General features: G+C 42.8%; 4 protein-coding genes across 4 annotated transcripts; 2 read left to right on the top strand and 2 right to left on the bottom strand.

Annotated features, from left to right (window-relative positions):
• Window positions 1-2,877: 2,877 nt before the first annotated feature.
• Window positions 2,878-4,103, top strand: K450DRAFT_226004 (uncharacterized protein). Its single transcript, XM_051586482.1, has one exon. The coding sequence runs from the start codon at window positions 2,982-2,984 to the stop codon at window positions 3,996-3,998; it is 1,017 nt and encodes a 338-aa protein (XP_051447596.1). The 5' UTR covers window positions 2,878-2,981; the 3' UTR covers window positions 3,999-4,103.
• A 4,015-nt stretch (window positions 4,104-8,118) lies between these two features.
• Window positions 8,119-8,883, top strand: K450DRAFT_226001 (uncharacterized protein). The gene has a single exon (XM_051586481.1). The coding sequence runs from the start codon at window positions 8,146-8,148 to the stop codon at window positions 8,626-8,628; it is 483 nt and encodes a 160-aa protein (XP_051447595.1). The 5' UTR covers window positions 8,119-8,145; the 3' UTR covers window positions 8,629-8,883.
• Window position 8,884: 1 nt separating this feature from the next.
• K450DRAFT_225999 (uncharacterized protein) lies at window positions 8,885-11,431 on the bottom strand. Its single transcript, XM_051586480.1, has 15 exons — window positions 11,313-11,431; window positions 11,191-11,250; window positions 11,093-11,107; window positions 10,963-11,023; window positions 10,759-10,889; window positions 10,637-10,681; window positions 10,419-10,571; window positions 10,268-10,353; window positions 10,006-10,195; window positions 9,877-9,933; window positions 9,707-9,800; window positions 9,570-9,632; window positions 9,414-9,505; window positions 9,117-9,342; window positions 8,885-9,049 (listed from the first exon to the last, which is right to left on the bottom strand). Exons 1-15 carry the CDS (start codon window positions 11,419-11,421, stop codon window positions 9,007-9,009), a joined length of 1,425 nt encoding a protein of 474 aa, XP_051447594.1. The 5' UTR covers window positions 11,422-11,431; the 3' UTR covers window positions 8,885-9,006.
• Window positions 11,432-14,627: 3,196 nt separating this feature from the next.
• K450DRAFT_225992 (uncharacterized protein) lies at window positions 14,628-16,846 on the bottom strand. The gene is made up of 9 exons (XM_051586479.1): window positions 16,756-16,846; window positions 16,427-16,676; window positions 16,289-16,353; window positions 16,159-16,219; window positions 15,986-16,092; window positions 15,847-15,921; window positions 15,608-15,786; window positions 15,172-15,391; window positions 14,628-15,101 (listed from the first exon to the last, which is right to left on the bottom strand). Exons 1-9 carry the CDS (start codon window positions 16,777-16,779, stop codon window positions 14,955-14,957), a joined length of 1,128 nt encoding a protein of 375 aa, XP_051447593.1. The 5' UTR covers window positions 16,780-16,846; the 3' UTR covers window positions 14,628-14,954.
• Between the last annotated feature and the right edge of the window lie 33 nt (window positions 16,847-16,879).

Genomic DNA, 16,879 nt, shown 5'->3' with positions numbered 1-16,879 from the left:
AAAATATGCCAATGTATTTGCAAAATCAACGCCGAGTCGCCATCTATGGACCCGATAATAAGAAAGGCGATTTGGATGAGCGACAAATGTACAACGATCTAAAACGAGCGGTCCGTCCAGCTTTACTCGGCAAGGGCGATCCTTCAAAAGGCTCTTTTGGCTTGGACGTGGATGTCATGACTCAGCCCGATGCTGACCATCCGATAGAAGACTTTCCACTTATTCTCACGGATCATTTGGATGAAGCTGTCCAAAGAGCCGTACGACGGTCCTCGAGATACTGTGTTGTCAAATTTGCGCGCGACTGGCTGGTTCCAGAAGTCAAGAAATTTGTTGTTCGAAACGTTCAGTAAGTTTTACACATTTTCACCACTCTGCCGTTGCTGAGAAGCGCCTTGCCTTGCCTATGCTAATATGCTCTCCTTAACTACCTTTCAGAATCGGTGAGGATAATTGGCGAGTTATGACGTCTCCTGGTGCATGCTTAATGAATGTTCGACAATACGTTACCGTGATCAAAATATTCGAAATTTTACAAGACTACACCCATGCCATCGAGATCAGTTTGTGGGTTTTGGAGAACACAAATGAGAGCTCAATATATCCATTCATAATAGATACCCTCCATCGGCACAGCAGCATTTGGAAATTGGCAAACATGACAAGTCGAATTGCTAGTATTACGTGGGCAAAGCATCTCGCTCTGTCAGGCAGAGGGATATCCGAGCGATCTATCATGATCTTCATGGCACAACTTATCCAAGCTGGGGTTTTAATATCTGAAGATGATAAGAAGAAGCTTCAAGCTGATATGCAAGTGAAGGTATGTAATTGGAAGAAGCCCATATATCGTCGTAGCAAGCATAGTCCACTGTTGCCTTTCGGTATTCACTTTTTTGCCATTGATTTCACAGATAATGTCTCCTGAGATGAGTTTAAGGCGACAAGATTCGAAATCCTCAATACCCCAAGAACTGCTTCGCTTGATTCAAAATCCAAAGGAGGGGCAACAAATCGCCATGTCTCTCTTTACACGCCACCAAGGAGAACTAGACTGGATTCCAATGTTATTGGACACCATTTTTCAAACTCTTCAACAGCTGGCCAAGGAAAAAGGCGTATTAGATGCAACAGAAAATAGACTACCAGGTGAAGAAGTGGAGGTGACGATTCCGCAACTGACGAGTCCTAATGGCAGTCTTGCTACTCTGCCTGTTCGGCTGATTCAATTTCGTGAACACATTCGGACGTTTGCGGACTTGGTTGCGGAGGTCACCAACTTATGCCGGATTAGTGGTCAACTTGATAACGAGATTATCGAACTTCTCAAACAAGGCTGTGACCTATTTACCGATCACCCCTCTACACAGCTCATCAAAGATGCAGTGACAGGGCAGCCAAGAAATCACGGTTTTGGCAATTGGCTGTTTATGTTCGTTACGGCACTGGTAACTCGCAAAGTCCTTCGTATGGATGTGTTGCTGGTTCGGTTCGTCAACCCCACACTTGATTCCATCGCAAAGCGGTTGATTCAGCTCCAACAAGACCAGCATGATGCTTTATCCAACAATAACAACAGGGAACATCAATTAATGCAACTTTGTAACAACATTTCCATCATGGTACGAACGTTAATTGTACAGAATACCAACATTTTAAAACCACGATCCAATGATCGACGAAGGCAATCTACCAGCGGATACGACGAACAACCTTTCAATGGTGGTGGCTACGTGTGGAAGGAACCTCAAACATGGCTATTAGGTCTTGATGAGCTCACGAGCCTACAAACCATTCGCAAGCAATACTTTGCCAGTACCATGCAAGGCTTAATGGAAGTATTTCACTTGCTCCATGGATTTGCCCAGGTGGCGGCGCAATTGGCATTGAGCAGTCCGCTACTACATGATCTCACGGTATTGCGCTCGGATATTCTAACACTTCCCTGGTTCAAGTGCGCATTTTTGCGAGATATGGGCATTATATATGACCACATTGCCGAAGAACCTTCCAATGGGTCAGTCAATGACGATGCTATGCAAGTGGAAACTGTGACGGAACAACATAGCTATCGATCACGGATTCTGAGCATATTGAATGAATTAATTTGTACTACATCGACTCAAAGTTTCGATCAAGACAGTTCCAACAATGTAAATACGACCACTTCTCCCAACATCATCGACAAATTCAAGGACATCCTAAGCAACATCAATCAATGGAACTTTGAGCGCTCCAGGGTTCAGCTCTGCTTATTACTGGATACCAAAGTGAAGCGCAAACACTCACACACCAATGATGGAACCAGTGGTGGGGATGTCAATATGAACATGGCGCAGAGTTTATCAGCAGTGGATCAAGGGTTTGATGGAAATCGCCAGATAGATGAATGGTCTGACGACGACCTCAAAGCGTTTGTTCGATTTTTCTTTGATCAAGCTATCCTTATGAACGAACAAGATGCCGAACACCGTGCTTCAATGGTGAGTGACGACGACCAAGATTCGCGATCCAATCGTGAAGCCGCTCTGAGGAAAACTCGATTTTTGAAAAATCTGGTGCAAAGCATACGAAACGAATTGGTCGAAGCTCTTTTGAATCATGGCGTCGAGATACTAGCGGGACCGACTGTAGTGAACACCGAGGCAACGTCTGCCAATTTCCTAGAGAGCATTCTTCTCTGCAGTATTTGCGACTCACAACAACCTGATTTCGCCTCAAAGCGACATGACTGTCGAGCCAAGTCCTTTTTTGAGATTATGCAAGTTCTCATTGCTGAGAATGTATGGGACAATACCCACAAGATGGAATTTCTCCGTTACAGCATGGCGCAGATCAAGCGATTCACTCAGCCAGCCAATATCTATACGGTGATGCACAGTTGCAATGTAAACTACGTAGATGCAGCACGAGCCTTACAGTTATGCTCGAACAATACGGTAAGTAGTCATGGCAGATTGTATTTCTAAACCCTTTAGCTTATGTTCGTTCGTCTTTATCAGGATGCGGCGGTGGCTCTTTTAAAGACAGACTCGACTGTACAACAGGAATCAGAAGAGGTGGGCTGGGAAAGATCAGTCAAGCTGCAGGATATTCGAATCAGCTTATTGGTGCGGCTGCGCCTGGTAATCCCGTTCGTTTCGCTAATTTGGGAGCACCCTGACAAATGCGAATTGCTGCAGTGGATTGTTACACTGGTGGAGTTATTGGAGGTAAATGGCGAGATTAACACCAACTCGCAGCCATGCAACACAATATGCTCATTCTTCTATCTTAATTTATTACAGACACCATTGGTGCATGGCAGTGGAACACAAGAGTGCTTTTTTGAATTTGTTCTCGACCTTGTTTCTTTACTCATGGACGGTAGGTTTGAAGAGGGCATCTTGTTGCCTTATAGTGATGATAATGTACCCATGACTAGGATTGCTAACGTTTGTACTACAGAGGTGCCAAGAGAGTTGCGGAAAACCAACCTGCAGCAACTTTCTAATCTACAGCCAAATCTCAAAATCCCACTTATCTTTGCCAGTCGTATCAAGAGAATATTGCCGTTCCAGACCCATAATGCATATTTGACCAATGTTAAACTACCCGCTGCCTTGCAAACCCCATCGACGTTTGACCACCCACTGAACAACCAACAGCAATTACAACTGTATCTCCAGCAACCTCGACCTTGGGAGTGGATTGAAGACTATGTACCTGAACCTGTTCAAGATAACGATGCACCACTCAACTTGATGTGGTTTAATGCTCGCAAGATCAAGAGAGAAGAAGTAACGTATTCAAGATGGTTCAAACTCGGGTTTGGCCATCACTGGATCGATAACGATAGACGCGTCGTAGGAAATAACAAGGATGAGGCTGAACAAGAACAATCTTACGATCCAATGGTTCTGGACGATTCGTCGCTACCGGTTGCACAAAGTCATGTTGGCGTTAAGCGAAAATTGGATGTAGAAGATGGCGAAATTGCTGATGACAGCTCTTTCTGATTTATAGATACTTTTGAAGAGTTTTGTTTTTATTTGCCTCTGGACAGAATTTTCCGTTAAAAACCAAAAAAATAAAAATGGAACTTGTAATATTAGAAAGCGAAGGCGATTCTACGTTTTATAAATCAGGCAGTTTATTGAAGAACGGATCGTCATGCTGCAGCCCCCTCAAACTTGTCTGTGGCATGGAAGATGGCAGGCAGTTGTTCCGTTACCAAAACTGGCTTTACCCACCTTTTGGTACAACCGTGCAAAAACGTTATAGCGAACCATCTTAACCTCACCCCACCGGTTTGTATTCTCAGCATTTCCTAGCTTGCATCATCATTATTCTCTTTGGTGGCAACCATTTAAATTCGGCATTTCAAGCGCAGACAGATATCTACAGGTTTTGACCTTGAATAAGCAAATCACCATTCATCAAAAGTGTGTCAAGAAAATAAATAGCCGGTCCGAAGTGAGTGCAAATTTGTTTGTTTGGGTCATAAGCTGGACGCAAGCAGCATCTAAGAACACTTCTCGAATAAAGATACGATTTGGTCATATTCAGGCTACGATCCAATCTTACCTACACCATTACGTACTATGTCCAACCCCAAGTCACATTGCACTAAACCTCAAATCCCACACAAAAAAAAAAGTCAGCTTGGGGGCTGTCATAGACACGCGTTCGCCTGCTAAATTCTAATGATGGTTATTTTTATTCCTCTATTGCTAAGTTTTTCTATTGTTAAATTCAAGCACATGTTACAGTTGAAACGAACGCACCTCCAGGGTGATGGGTTATCGTCTATCCCATTGCGTCTGATAATAGATTTGAACGGTATAAAAATGAGTAAATGGTTTTTTCAAGATGAAACCGAAGTCAAAAAATTCGAAATTTCCAAAATTACAAAAGTGGAACAAGGCAAAAAGGAAATAGTGTATACTACAAATTATTCATTAAAAACGTAAAGACGATAACAAGCCTGGAAGGTATGGGATCTCCTCTTCCTCTCTGACACCATGGTACGATGATTATGGCTCAGTGGCGTCGTTAGGTTGATTATTGGAGGTGTGGGTTACTGGTGTAGTGCTTTGCGGCGGATGCCATTCGGGACAAGGGCTGGTAGGTAGGCGAGGATCGTTTCTATACAATCCATGAGTATCACATAGACTGTAACATCTGTCACAATAGTCGGAAGAATCCGATATCAGCGCACGCTGACATAAAGGACAACTTCGACGGCACACTGGGCAGGTCCACCCAGGACTAAGCGGTCGACCACAGGCGCATTCGATGACAGATTCATCGTCTGTCACCAGGCTATTGGTTGAGGCAAATCCTTCTGATGTGCTATCATCGTCGTTTCCACTGTTGTTACTGGAGATGGGATTGGCTGAAGTCACCGACGTCGTTGAAGTATCATCAAAGGACATAAGCGTTGGGGTGATTCGATAGTGTGATGTATGATCGACGGCGGGTCGCACCTGACAACGAGGCGAAATGATGATGGGAAGGGAATGGAAAAAAGGAGCAAAAAGAATAGGTCTATTCAGAAAGCTTAAACAGATAAAAAAAATGGAGGTTCTGGCGTATTCTTATATGATGGACAAGACAAGGTATTATGTTGATGGAACATCTAACCTGGGCGGAGTGGCGGAGGGAAAGAGTAGTTTAATCAGTTTCAGTTCAGTTCAGGTTGGAGACCAACGAGAGAAGACACTTTTGGGCTCAGGTTCTATCTGTACAAGTGGGGTGAGGTTGCTATCGTTTGGTTTCAGGTTTTGCGGGGAGAGGAAGAAAGAAGAAAGAAGGAAAACCCGTCGCTTCACTGAGGGCTTTCAAAACGCTTTCATTCCCCCATTGATAAACCGGCAAGTAAATGAATCTTTTTCACGCCCGGGCTGCTTTAGGCAGGGCTCGGATGGCCGTAACGTTTACGGTGACAAATACGCGATTTTGGTAACTGGACTGACTGCAAAAGGCAATGTCGCATTATTTGATGATTTTTTTTTTCTTGCTGTGTTGCAAACTGTGTGACCAAGCGGACGACTCTGGAGAACGCAAAATCGTTATGTCGGACCTTAACATGGCGGCTCCCTTTGACACTAATGTCACGACTACTTTTGGACTTCGGTTGATTCGTTAAGAATCATCTATGGTTTCAGCAGAGAGAAAAGTACAATTTGTATCCACTTCACTCGTTGACATTACGATATTGAAACCCCTTCGGTCTACATGAAGATGGTTCTACATGTTGGTTCGACGGCCGGCACCTTCATTCCTCCTTTCGCCCCGAATGGTATCGCCCGTCTGATTCAAAGTAGATGTGGACCACATTATCTTGTGACAAGTACTAAATACACTGCCATTACCTACCTGTAGGATTGAAGCATTCGAAAAAAAAAAAAAATCCAGGAAGTGGGATGATAATCGGACTTGAAGGCGGTGTAAACTGTCAAATGAAATTACTCTCCCTCTCTCTGTTAAAAACGTATTGAGACGGAGATTCATCGGCGAAGCTCTTGCCGGTTTCAATATCATCAACCAAATCTCTTTGTTAGATCACTCTACATGCTATGTTGAGAAAACCATCCCCTTCAACGTCATTTTGATCTCTTCCAATTCCGATGTGTGTGCTGGCATTTACTAGCTCGTCTAAGCAGCCCATCAGGCTGTTTTGAGCACTTGCACGTCGATGAGGACACACTGTCGTAGACATAGATAAAAGAACCTATCAATTTGGTTAAAAAATTTAATACAACACCATCGTTACTCCGCGTTTACCTAACCTAATGGATTTAGTCGTAGAGTGGCGTACGTTCTCCCTGGTTGACGACCGATTAGAAGGGTAATCCGCAACGTGGGACGTACAACCCCCCTGAAGTCAGTATATGTAATACAACTGAGATTGAGGCCATAGCACACTTTATTCCTGTGTACATTTCGCATCTATCTCCACCCAGCGATCTCCACTGGACCTCTCGTTACTCGAGTTGGTCACAGCACCATTTTTTGACACGAACTCAGCATTCGATCGCTCACTCGTCACTCAATTGTTTGTCCGCAGAAGCTTCTACCCAACAATATCACACCATACATGCAAAATGCCATTACAGGTGAAATGCACTTATGTGATCCTCACGCTGCTGACATTGGATTCGGGTAAATATTTGCTTCGGTTTGCTGAGCATTTTGGTTTTTAAATGTTAGTAGTTAATCTGAAACCATTGACTCTCCCATCAATGTATTGTTGGCGTTTTCATGTCAGTAAACAAATGTAGAACAAACCAGCTAGAACAACAAAGCTGATTTACCGCTACTCATGTATATAGAAAAAGCGCATCTGATTACTGTAGCATCGCAGCCTTCAAACCACCGTGATCAGTGCATCTTTCGTTTCTTGAAGCCATAAACAGTTTATATCTTTTAGGTCATCCCACACAAAATTACGCATTTTTTGTCTCGGATGAGGGGGGCTTGTGAGGCAAATTACATTATCCCCATTTCCCAAACACCGGGACAGCTTCATCCGAAACCAAAAATTTCCAAAATGATTTTCTAAACGGGAACAATGACACCAGCCGCACACATTATGCATGGAAGCTTCATGCTCGATGCACAATCAATCGCAATGGTTCCAATGAGAAGTATTACGTAACATTAGAAGCATGAATCCTATCCAATTTTATTAGATTATGCTTTTATTCCTATGTCAGATCTAGAGGACAATTTCATAGAATGGACTGGGCTTTAGATAATGCTTTCTGTTGCAAACGGGCAGCACATTTCCATCTGTTGATTATGAATTTGTGTAGATAAATAACCGTAGTGATTTGATATGCAAATGGTTGGATGCCTATAATTTGTGTTTCCATTATATTTCTTTTTGAAATTCTTTTTCTGATAATTATTGTAACGTGAATCCTGAAGATAGATTCCAAATTCAATTTTAATCAGCTTATCCATCTTAACAATTTTTAAATGTATGTTTATGCAGCGCTGCTTCCATTCATCGCTTCGTTCTTATGTTAACAAGCCGATATGACAAGACGCTGCACCGATTTTTGGCATGTAGGGGTACGGAGTTTTAATTATCTGGCAATTTTTGCTGTCCTGGTTTTTTTGTTTCCTTTGCGTACAACTCCACCACCACCTCGAAAAATGCTGGGCCGCATCCTCAATTCCAACGGTAAACGGCTGTTGCAGCACCGAGCCTCATTAATACAGACAGTACGAAGAGAGTTACCACAGTGGTCACGACGCCAGTATGCCACCCCTACTCAATTACCCAACACACAGCCTGAAAAGCTCAAATCAGCAGCGCAGCATTTCAAAAAACAGAAGCATTTACCCTTCTTTCTTGAGTATTTCATGTGGGTCGTGTTTGGCTCCGAAGCTCTTCATTTAATATGGCTCAAGATTGATCAGCAAGAGTATGTTGACAAGTCCAGTCACCAGATTGCAGTCCTGAAAGAAGTCATACAGCGTCTGGAGCGAGGCGAATCGGTCGACGACAACTTGCACACTGAGATATCCATGCTACTGAAAAAGAAAGCCGGCAAAAACGAGGAAGACATGGCAGAAATAGACGACGAATATTTGGAAAAGCGTGAGTATCTTCTTTTCTTGCTCTATGTTATGTAAAACCCGATGGTAACCTCTCCATTCCGTAGTGTTCGTTGCCGAACCATCTACTTCAGCAACCACTGTCTTTGAACCCTCAAAGGAGCCCGCTACATCTATACAACCTCTTCCAGTAGAGGCGGGATCCGATACGAAAAAGAAACCGGCATTCTTTCTATAAATTCATCTTTCAATTTATATATTGTACATAGCGATTATTTGCAATTCGTTGCAGACATAAAAGAATTCATAGACAATGCAAGGCATACTAGTTTGTTGGAGGACTATATTGTAAGGGAGGGGGAAATATCTAAAGCATTTCTTACTGTGATGTAGGCTCAAAGTGAAATTTCATAGTGCAGGTACAGACAGGCATTTGGCGCAAAGTAGGCTCCTACTTTAGAATCGACTGATGTCTCTTCCAAAGCCCCAAGTCAAAAACCTGGAAAAAATAATAATAATCCGTTAGTACTTGTACTGAATGATACTATAGCTTAGCTGTAACTCACCAATGAAGCGGGATGAGCATTTTGTTCCGAATGCTCACACTCATACTGAGGTAGGCAGAGCGCCATAGTAACCAGGCAAGGTGCCCTGAGCGTTTAGCCTTTTGGTGTACTGTTGACATATCTACAAGTGCTTCGGAGGACCCTATGTAGGCCATGGATCCTCTGTTTTTGAATATGAATGGCTTCGCAAGGTAGTCCGATCCTTTCTTGACTTGCTTGTTCAAAACTGATATTGAAACGTTGGTTAGCATTAAGGTAGGTATGTTACTAGCGTACTTGAATCCAATGTCAATATACCATTGCTTAAATATATGGCTTTTTGGTTCGCCACTTGAGCGGTTGCCGGCAAGTCAAGGCCCTCTATGGTTGCACAGTCGCCCAGCGCATACCTGAATGCTTTGAGTGAGCATATTATGTAACATGAGGTATTGAATTATTGCCAAAGATACCTACACATTGTTCAAAGGTTTCTTCGAATCTTTCGAAAGCACTCGTAGTTGTTCGTCTGTCAAAAGTCTAGGGAAGAAGTTGGCAGTTTGATTTAGATCAGCGGCACATTTTTTTTCAGGTGATGTTTTGTCAATACCCACCTTTGGCTTCTTTTGTCTTTTTCAAGCTCATTCAATGATTCTATCAATGGATTCTGCATGAGGCCGGTAGACCATACCAGCATGCCGTAGGGAACTACAGAAGTGTGTCAGTCGTCTGTCTGGTCTCACCTATGATACTGCATTCCATATTATTCACATTGCTAACTAACCTTTTCCATCCCCCTCAATGACCAAATCATCCTTGGTTACCTCCAAAACACGTCGCTCTATCATCATCATTAAATTGATTAGTATAAGAAGCAAAACAACTCATACTTGGAATGCTGGTGGCCACTCACTCGTCTTGATCTGAATTCCTTTACGACTGAACTTTTTGTGCGCGTATTCCGAAAGTTGAGAATCAAATGTGCCGAGAATATTTGGAGCAACATCGTACAAAGTCATGCGGGTCTGTGACATAAGTTGTGGATACAGCCTTGACATATCTGACGATATAAAGTCATATAGCTCGGCAGAAAATTCAATTCCCTGCATTGTGGAGCATAACTATTGAGTATTATGTTGTGAATACCGCGGAACAGGAAGCAATGTATATCCTACCGTTGGACCTCCGCCTACAACCGCAAAATGCAACCTGTTTGCTTTCTCCTGATCCGTAATGCCAGGCTGCGAAGCGTATTCAAAGCCTACGAACAGCGGTAGTTTAAATTATATGTTTGGCGGTTTCAATTGTACAGATTATCCTTCTTACATGAAACCACGCGGCTGCGTATCAAGCGAGCATCATTGACATCTTTGAGAAACAAGCCGTGCTCCTTAACTCCTGGTATGCCAAATGTCTGTGAATAGGAGCCAACTCCGATAACCAATTTATCATAGTCTAGAGAGAACTGGACTCCTTTATCTGTGAGAGGAGAGTGGTCAATAAGGTTTTGACGGAAAGACTTTTGTTAGACTGTGAGATCTTACTTCCGTCGACGTTTGAGGTACAGTGAATGACCTGATTTTGAAGATCTATTGAAATTGCAAATTCAGCATTAGGCGAGAAATGCATATGCTATGGAGTCAAATCGAGGTATATCGACTCGTACCGACGGAATCACACCATGCTTGGTGGTAAGAAATATTTTGTGAGTAGCCTCTAACCGGTTCAGTAATACAACGAAATTCGAGGGTGCCGACGGAAGTGCTTGCCAGTAAGGGTGTGAACACAAAATAATTTCTGGTTGCGATGACAGGTTAGCGTGGTAGACAGGTGCAATCCCCCTTAAGCAATCCTTCTCTTTGAGCATTACCTAGGAGACACGACAGATACTTCGTAGTCCTTTCTATTCAGATCTTTCATCAGTTTAAAACCTGAAGCAGATTCATGGTTAGCTATTATGGTAGTTGTGCGGGAAAGCCTTCTTAGGAACTTGTACATACCTGCCCATCCAGAACCTGTTTCCGGTCCGAGAGTTGTCATAATGCGATGTTAACAAGATGATCTGTAGAATGCGATCCATACCCCAAATTACACTTGCCTAGAATAACTACTCGACCCTGCGATCGACCGAGGGTTCTAGTCTTAGTGCTGACAAGGGCTATGGTAGAGATAGTGTTACTACTTGCCCGATTTCTCATTAGATCGACAGGATTAGCTTACAAGTATTTTTAGTGAATCGAAGTGGTTCCTGGGACGAGATAAATCTGATTTGTCCAAGCAGCCTTGGTCGTCCATTTGCGCTGCGGATCAATATCGAAGAGAAAATCATGATTTCTCTCCTTTTTTCTTTGCTAGAAATCTTGATATATTGAGGTTATGATGATAAATGCTTTATATACGCTTGGGAGATGTTAGCGCGCTTGGCTGGTGATTATTCATGTCTTCCGGATTGCAGTGTTGAGGACCTCGTGACCCAAGCCGTTCCGGATCTCATCTCTACACGGGACTGACCCAAAAAATTTCGCACCGGTGGTTGCACTTTGGGATCAATGGCGATATGAAAGAATTTGCCTCCCACAATTTTGGGGAACACGGCTTGAGAACCTGTCAAATCCCAGCACTCCTAGATCCAAAATTTTGATGGCTTCTCCCCCAGAAAGATTAAGAAATTTGGTGAAGATCCCGCGGACTGGGTTTCATATGCGGCACATGTTAAATGGTAATGTCGCCTTACTGATCCGTCAAACGAAAGGCTGGCTGGTTGACCCAGCCTAAAAACCATGGCACGTTATCGCAGCCTTTTGCTATTCTGTAGTGTGAAAGTTGCACCAAATATTTTACACATTAAGTTATCAAGAGTTTATAAACAAAACTGACTCCATCACAGCTCCCAGATTCAGGCATGCCAAATGGCTATTATAGAGCGCGAAATGGAAAAGTACGCACGGTCAATGTTGTCTGTCTGTGTTTTTTTTTCTGAGTCATTAAAGCACATAATCCGCCATCAAGCAATTATTCATAATATCAACACCATCATCCCCTTTCATGACTTCCGCGTATTTGAGGCGTAGGAAACGCATGATGAAAGATGGTGTTCGTTTTATTTGGGACGTTGGTGTCCAGGCCACCATGTCGCAAAAAATTAAAGACGATTTCTTCAAACAGCATGGTATTGCCATTCATGTCTTAAAATATATGTGAAAATCTCTGCCATGTTGCGATTTACATAGCCAATAAACAATAGTGGACATGGACACTATCATTTACCTGTGTATCCACATGTGTCTTTCCACACAAAAATAGTTGAGGTAATGTTAAGTTCTCGTAATTGTTTGTATGGGCAGCAAAAGTGCAGGCATCATATGCATCATCGCGGCAATTTTGCCTGGAAACAGTCCTTCTTACCGTTACTTTGATTCACATATGGCGTGGCGTGACATTGATAAATCCACAGTGATAAAGGCGTTTAACAGTAACAACCCTTACCTATTCGCTAACGCCCACCATGCTGTTTGACAGCTAATTGCGCATGCACATACTTCAAATCGAGTGCAGATCACCCCCTGCTGACTTTTTTTTCCATAACTAACTTCCCTGCCTCAACTCATCACACTGATCCTTCATTTCTTTTTTTGTCACAACAATCATGTCTGATACAATTTACCCTCGTGTCAAGGGGAAAAATTTCGCACATCATCTATTACCAAACCGCGTTGGAAAATGGTCTCAGATGAATTTGTGCGAGGACGGCCATGCTTGGATGTTCAGTGTTGCGGATGATAGATCGCGAAACTTTAATCCCTTAACCTTGCGCGTTATGTGCCTGAATCCGCCGCATCAAATCCTCTATGGTGAAGCAACATGAAGCATATTGAAATGGCACACTAAAGAATGTGAGTAGTAGGCATACTCCACACCATACACTGAGCGTACACCCTAGATGAAACAACTAATCTTAGACCTGTACAGCACTGAGTATCAGTCATCGAATCGGTCCACGGCCATGACACCAGAAGGTGCAACCATCGCGCTTTGTTGTCGTAATTTGTGCAATGATGATGTTGCACTGGCAACAAAGGTTTTGTTTATCATGTTTGGATTTGGAAGACAACGGTGGTTTACACTTTGAGCGTCGAAATCGTAACAATCGATGTGCGTTCAGTTCTTACCAGATCGGGGTAATGCCACGATCCGGAAATATCGAGTCTCTGGGCATGACATCGAATGCAATCGTTGATAATGTCAGATACATCATCTATAAGCAAGTTGTTCTTGAACCTATACAATGCTCGTAATTCAAGTGCGCAAGGTAAAAGCTACGTTGGAGCCCAGTATTCTTTGTATACTATTGAACAGCTCGTTGTCAGCGTGCTCTTTGGTTTTTAACGCGCCGACCAGTTATGTTGGCGAAACGAGTCAAATTTAGGGGAATGTTGGTTATCATGCGTCTCAACCATGTGGTGATTATCGTTCAGTCAAAGCGAAACAATAAATAGGAACGAATAATTAACTTTGGATTGAAACTTCAACACAACTATCTCGGTTCCTAATTCTTCAGCATTTTCATACCAGCACTTCGAATACTTTGAAGACGTAGGTCAATTAGCCATCGTAAGAACGAGTAGTTCTCAATAACTGACAGCTGTCACTTCATCTTTTTCAGGCAATCGGCAGTTTGATTACCATTAGCACGGCACGCACGTCAAAAGAGTACTGGTAAGCTACTTGGTTATTTATGGATCAAAATGATGAATACGCCCCTGACGCTTTTCTCTCTCTCTCTCTCTCTTTAATCTATTGTGTGGTGTGCTTTGAAATAGCAAGATTTTCTTTCTCTTCCTTGAAGGATACTAAAGGCACAACATCCCCTAGCTATACCAAATAATATCATTACAACATAATGCCTCCGGATCGTCCAACAAAGCCAGCACTTCCCAGACCTTATCCTAAACCTTTACCGCGACCCAAATAATACACATCATCCCTTAGATGTTGTGCACTAGATACTGGTTATTTGGGTTTGCCCGAAGAGAAAAATTTTTTTTTCTTCTTTTGGTTTGGATACCTTGCTTTTACAGCATACGTTTCATTTTCTTCGCTCGCTTTTTCTGCATAGTACAATACCCCATATTATTGGAGTTTAAAAAAGTTTTTGATTTTCAAGTGTTCTATGTTCAATTCTTAAATATCGTTGATAAAAACCATTTTCATATCGTAAGTCGATGCCTTCCCCTGTCAAGCACGCATAGTTGATGTCTGTAATTGCAGATCATCGAGGTATGTAATTGCTGTGACTATGATGATTGCAGATCAGTAACCATAAACAGCCCACGACCTGTAAACGAAGGCAGGTATCTTTTCCATTTACGCTCGGCGTTAACCAAATTTTTGGATAGCTCCCATCTGTTCGGCAACTTTACTAAGTAGGCAGTCGTAAGATTCAATGGTTCCAGTAAATCGACGATGGGTATCATATATCGTGGCGCTCAACTAAATTGGAAGCTTGCCTTTTATTATCGCTATTCCCTCTACAAACAAAATAGCTCTGCGCAAAATTTGTTGATTGGCAGCAAACTGTCTCCAACACCACCATCCAGTTAATGTACTTGGCTAGGACCCAGATATGTGATACACACTAAGTATTTTTCATCGCATACGCCGTCCATTCCGACAGTTCCGCTGAGTCCGTGTACTACACCATGCGTTGTGTGTTCCAAACTCTGTATGACGTCCAACATGAAGCCGCGATCGATCCTAACGCCTCCATATTCTGATTACTTCGCTTGGGAGATCTCATTTGGAAACTTTGTTATTTATTTTTTGTTCTTCTTATTTATTATCATGACATATAGTCCATGTCTATCATGAGTTGCTGGATGTAAGCAAACCGGGTATCAATTCTATTTGTGCAGCCTGGCCAATACTTATGTATTCTTTCCACAGAGTTTCAAGAAACAGGGCAGCGAAAGAATCGACCATCAATTCCGAAGATTCTTGTAGCTTTAAATTCTGAAAGTCCATGTATGGTCGATGTCAAAATTAAGGTATGTGTACATCAAACATTTATCATTTCCATTACCTGCAGGTATTCCAAAGCCCGCTCTGACCGCCTTACAGTGTTGGCGCACATATCTCCCAAAAGCAGGCCAACTTGCTGCTCGATCTCCTCGCTAATTATATCTTGACTTCCCAAAAGACAACGCTGCCAAGCCGAACACTGTACTTTATCGGTAGCCATTATCAACCGAAGTGCTGTCAGTGTTCGGAACGAGATGTCGTTCCTCCGAATGGTGTAATCACTGTAAATGGGAATAAGATAATTTACTTTAGGGTCATGGCTTTGCAAGGGCCAGCCATGAAAAGTTAATGCAGGAGATCATATTGGAACTTACCCATAATAACTATTTCCACAAATCAAGACAAAGAGGTCAGAATAGAAAAGAACAGAACAGAACAGAATAACTTATAACAAAGCATTCCCTAACCAAAGGAAACTGACAACGCCTGTGACCTACCCATTCTCTTCCAACATCTTGAGTTTCATAGCGCCGAATTTTCCGCTCACTCGTAGCCTTGCAAACAATTTTGACATTTGATCGTCTAGATTGATTGCGCTGTACGGGTTGTTCGCCACAACAAAGCCGTACTCCTTTAGGAGAAACGCATTATCATGGGCGCCATACTGAAAGAATACCTAAAACACAGGGATAAGTTGTTCGTTTTGTTGGTGGATGAACGGAGAACTCAGGCTCACCTGCTGGCCACGGCGGTAAGGCATAAGCGTCCGAATATCGAACGATTGGGTTTTGCGATTGTAACCACATTCAAACTGCATGCAAGGCTGTGAATATCGCCATGTAACAAGAAGCATGCGATCACGCTAATACACAAACCTGTGCGTCACTCTTGTGGTTCAAAAAGTCCAGCATTGGCGCTAGGGCAATGTTCCCACCCACAATCGATCTATCCTCCATCCCTAAATGGATGCATCGTGTATTCACTAATGAAAAGTTATATGTAAACCAACATACTCTCTGGAAGTCTCCCCAAAACAACAAATACTTACCACATAGCCATGCCCATTCGAATTCTTTGTAATCTATATCCTCAACACCAAGAGAAGTATTCTATATGGTGAAAGCAAACTCAAATTAGCAACCACATAGCCATTTAAATTGACGGAATGACGCCCGTACCTTTGAATACTGTACTACATGTCGATAGTCGGCGTCGATCTTGGCTTTTTGCTCTTGTATCTCCGCTACAAAGTTTGGTTTGACCGATCGGTCAGGACAGAATAGGTGCTTCCAGACAATCAACCATGCTGTACGTACCAGTCAGATGTGGAGGCAAAGCTGATTTCAAAACATCTTCAGGATAAGTGACGGGCATAGTGTTGAAGTCTTGAGGTAATAGACGGACGTAGGGCCACCATGAGCTTTTTGCGCCTTGCTGCTTCAAACGGCATATCTCAAGCACCAGCAGCTGGTTAGAGTCTAGCTGATGTCCCACATTGAGTCGCTTCGCCACTTCTGAAGCTGTTATCAGGATATTCTTGGGAACGGAGACCAGGGTATCACCAGGCTACGACGTTCACATGCAATTAGACATAAGCATATGATATGATTTTGTAGGAACGGAAGGACTGGTGATTAATACGTACCTCAAGGTCAACTGTAGCCATCATACCTAATCATTTGAAGGAAGTCAGAGTTTATGGGGGAGGTGAATGCAAATTGTCAGCAGCGCGCAACGCAGTCTAGGGCATAATAATTTTTTTTTTTTTT

This window comes from Umbelopsis ramanniana, assembly GCF_025399195.1.
Source record: "Umbelopsis ramanniana AG unplaced genomic scaffold K450scaffold_8, whole genome shotgun sequence".
Taxonomy (NCBI): Eukaryota; Fungi; Mucoromycota; class Umbelopsidomycetes; order Umbelopsidales; family Umbelopsidaceae; genus Umbelopsis; species Umbelopsis ramanniana.
Note: the sequence above shows the minus strand (reverse complement) of the source record. Positions and strands in the feature narration are given on the sequence as shown.

Excerpts from the sequence above, each read along its gene's own strand:
- K450DRAFT_226004 (XM_051586482.1), top strand. The coding sequence starts at position 2,982 with ATGTTCGTTCGTCTTTATCAGGATGCGGCGGTGGCTCTTTTAAAGACA.
- K450DRAFT_226001 (XM_051586481.1), top strand. The coding sequence starts at position 8,146 with ATGCTGGGCCGCATCCTCAATTCCAACGGTAAACGGCTGTTGCAGCAC.
- K450DRAFT_225999 (XM_051586480.1), bottom strand. The coding sequence starts at position 11,421 with ATGATTTTCTCTTCGATATTGATCCGCAGCGCAAATGGACGACCAAGG. Across the intron at positions 10,890-10,962 it reads GTATCTGTCGTGTCTCCTAG|AAATTATTTTGTGTTCACAC; the intron begins GTAATGCTCAAA and ends CATCGCAACCAG. Across the intron at positions 10,572-10,636 it reads TACCTCAAACGTCGACGGAA|ATAAAGGAGTCCAGTTCTCT; the intron begins GTAAGATCTCAC and ends CTCCTCTCACAG.
- K450DRAFT_225992 (XM_051586479.1), bottom strand. The coding sequence starts at position 16,779 with ATGATGGCTACAGTTGACCTTGAG. Across the intron at positions 16,093-16,158 it reads CGAATGGGCATGGCTATGTG|TGAATACACGATGCATCCAT; the intron begins GTAAGTATTTGT and ends ACTTTTCATTAG. Across the intron at positions 15,787-15,846 it reads CTTACCGCCGTGGCCAGCAG|GTATTCTTTCAGTATGGCGC; the intron begins GTGAGCCTGAGT and ends CCTGTGTTTTAG.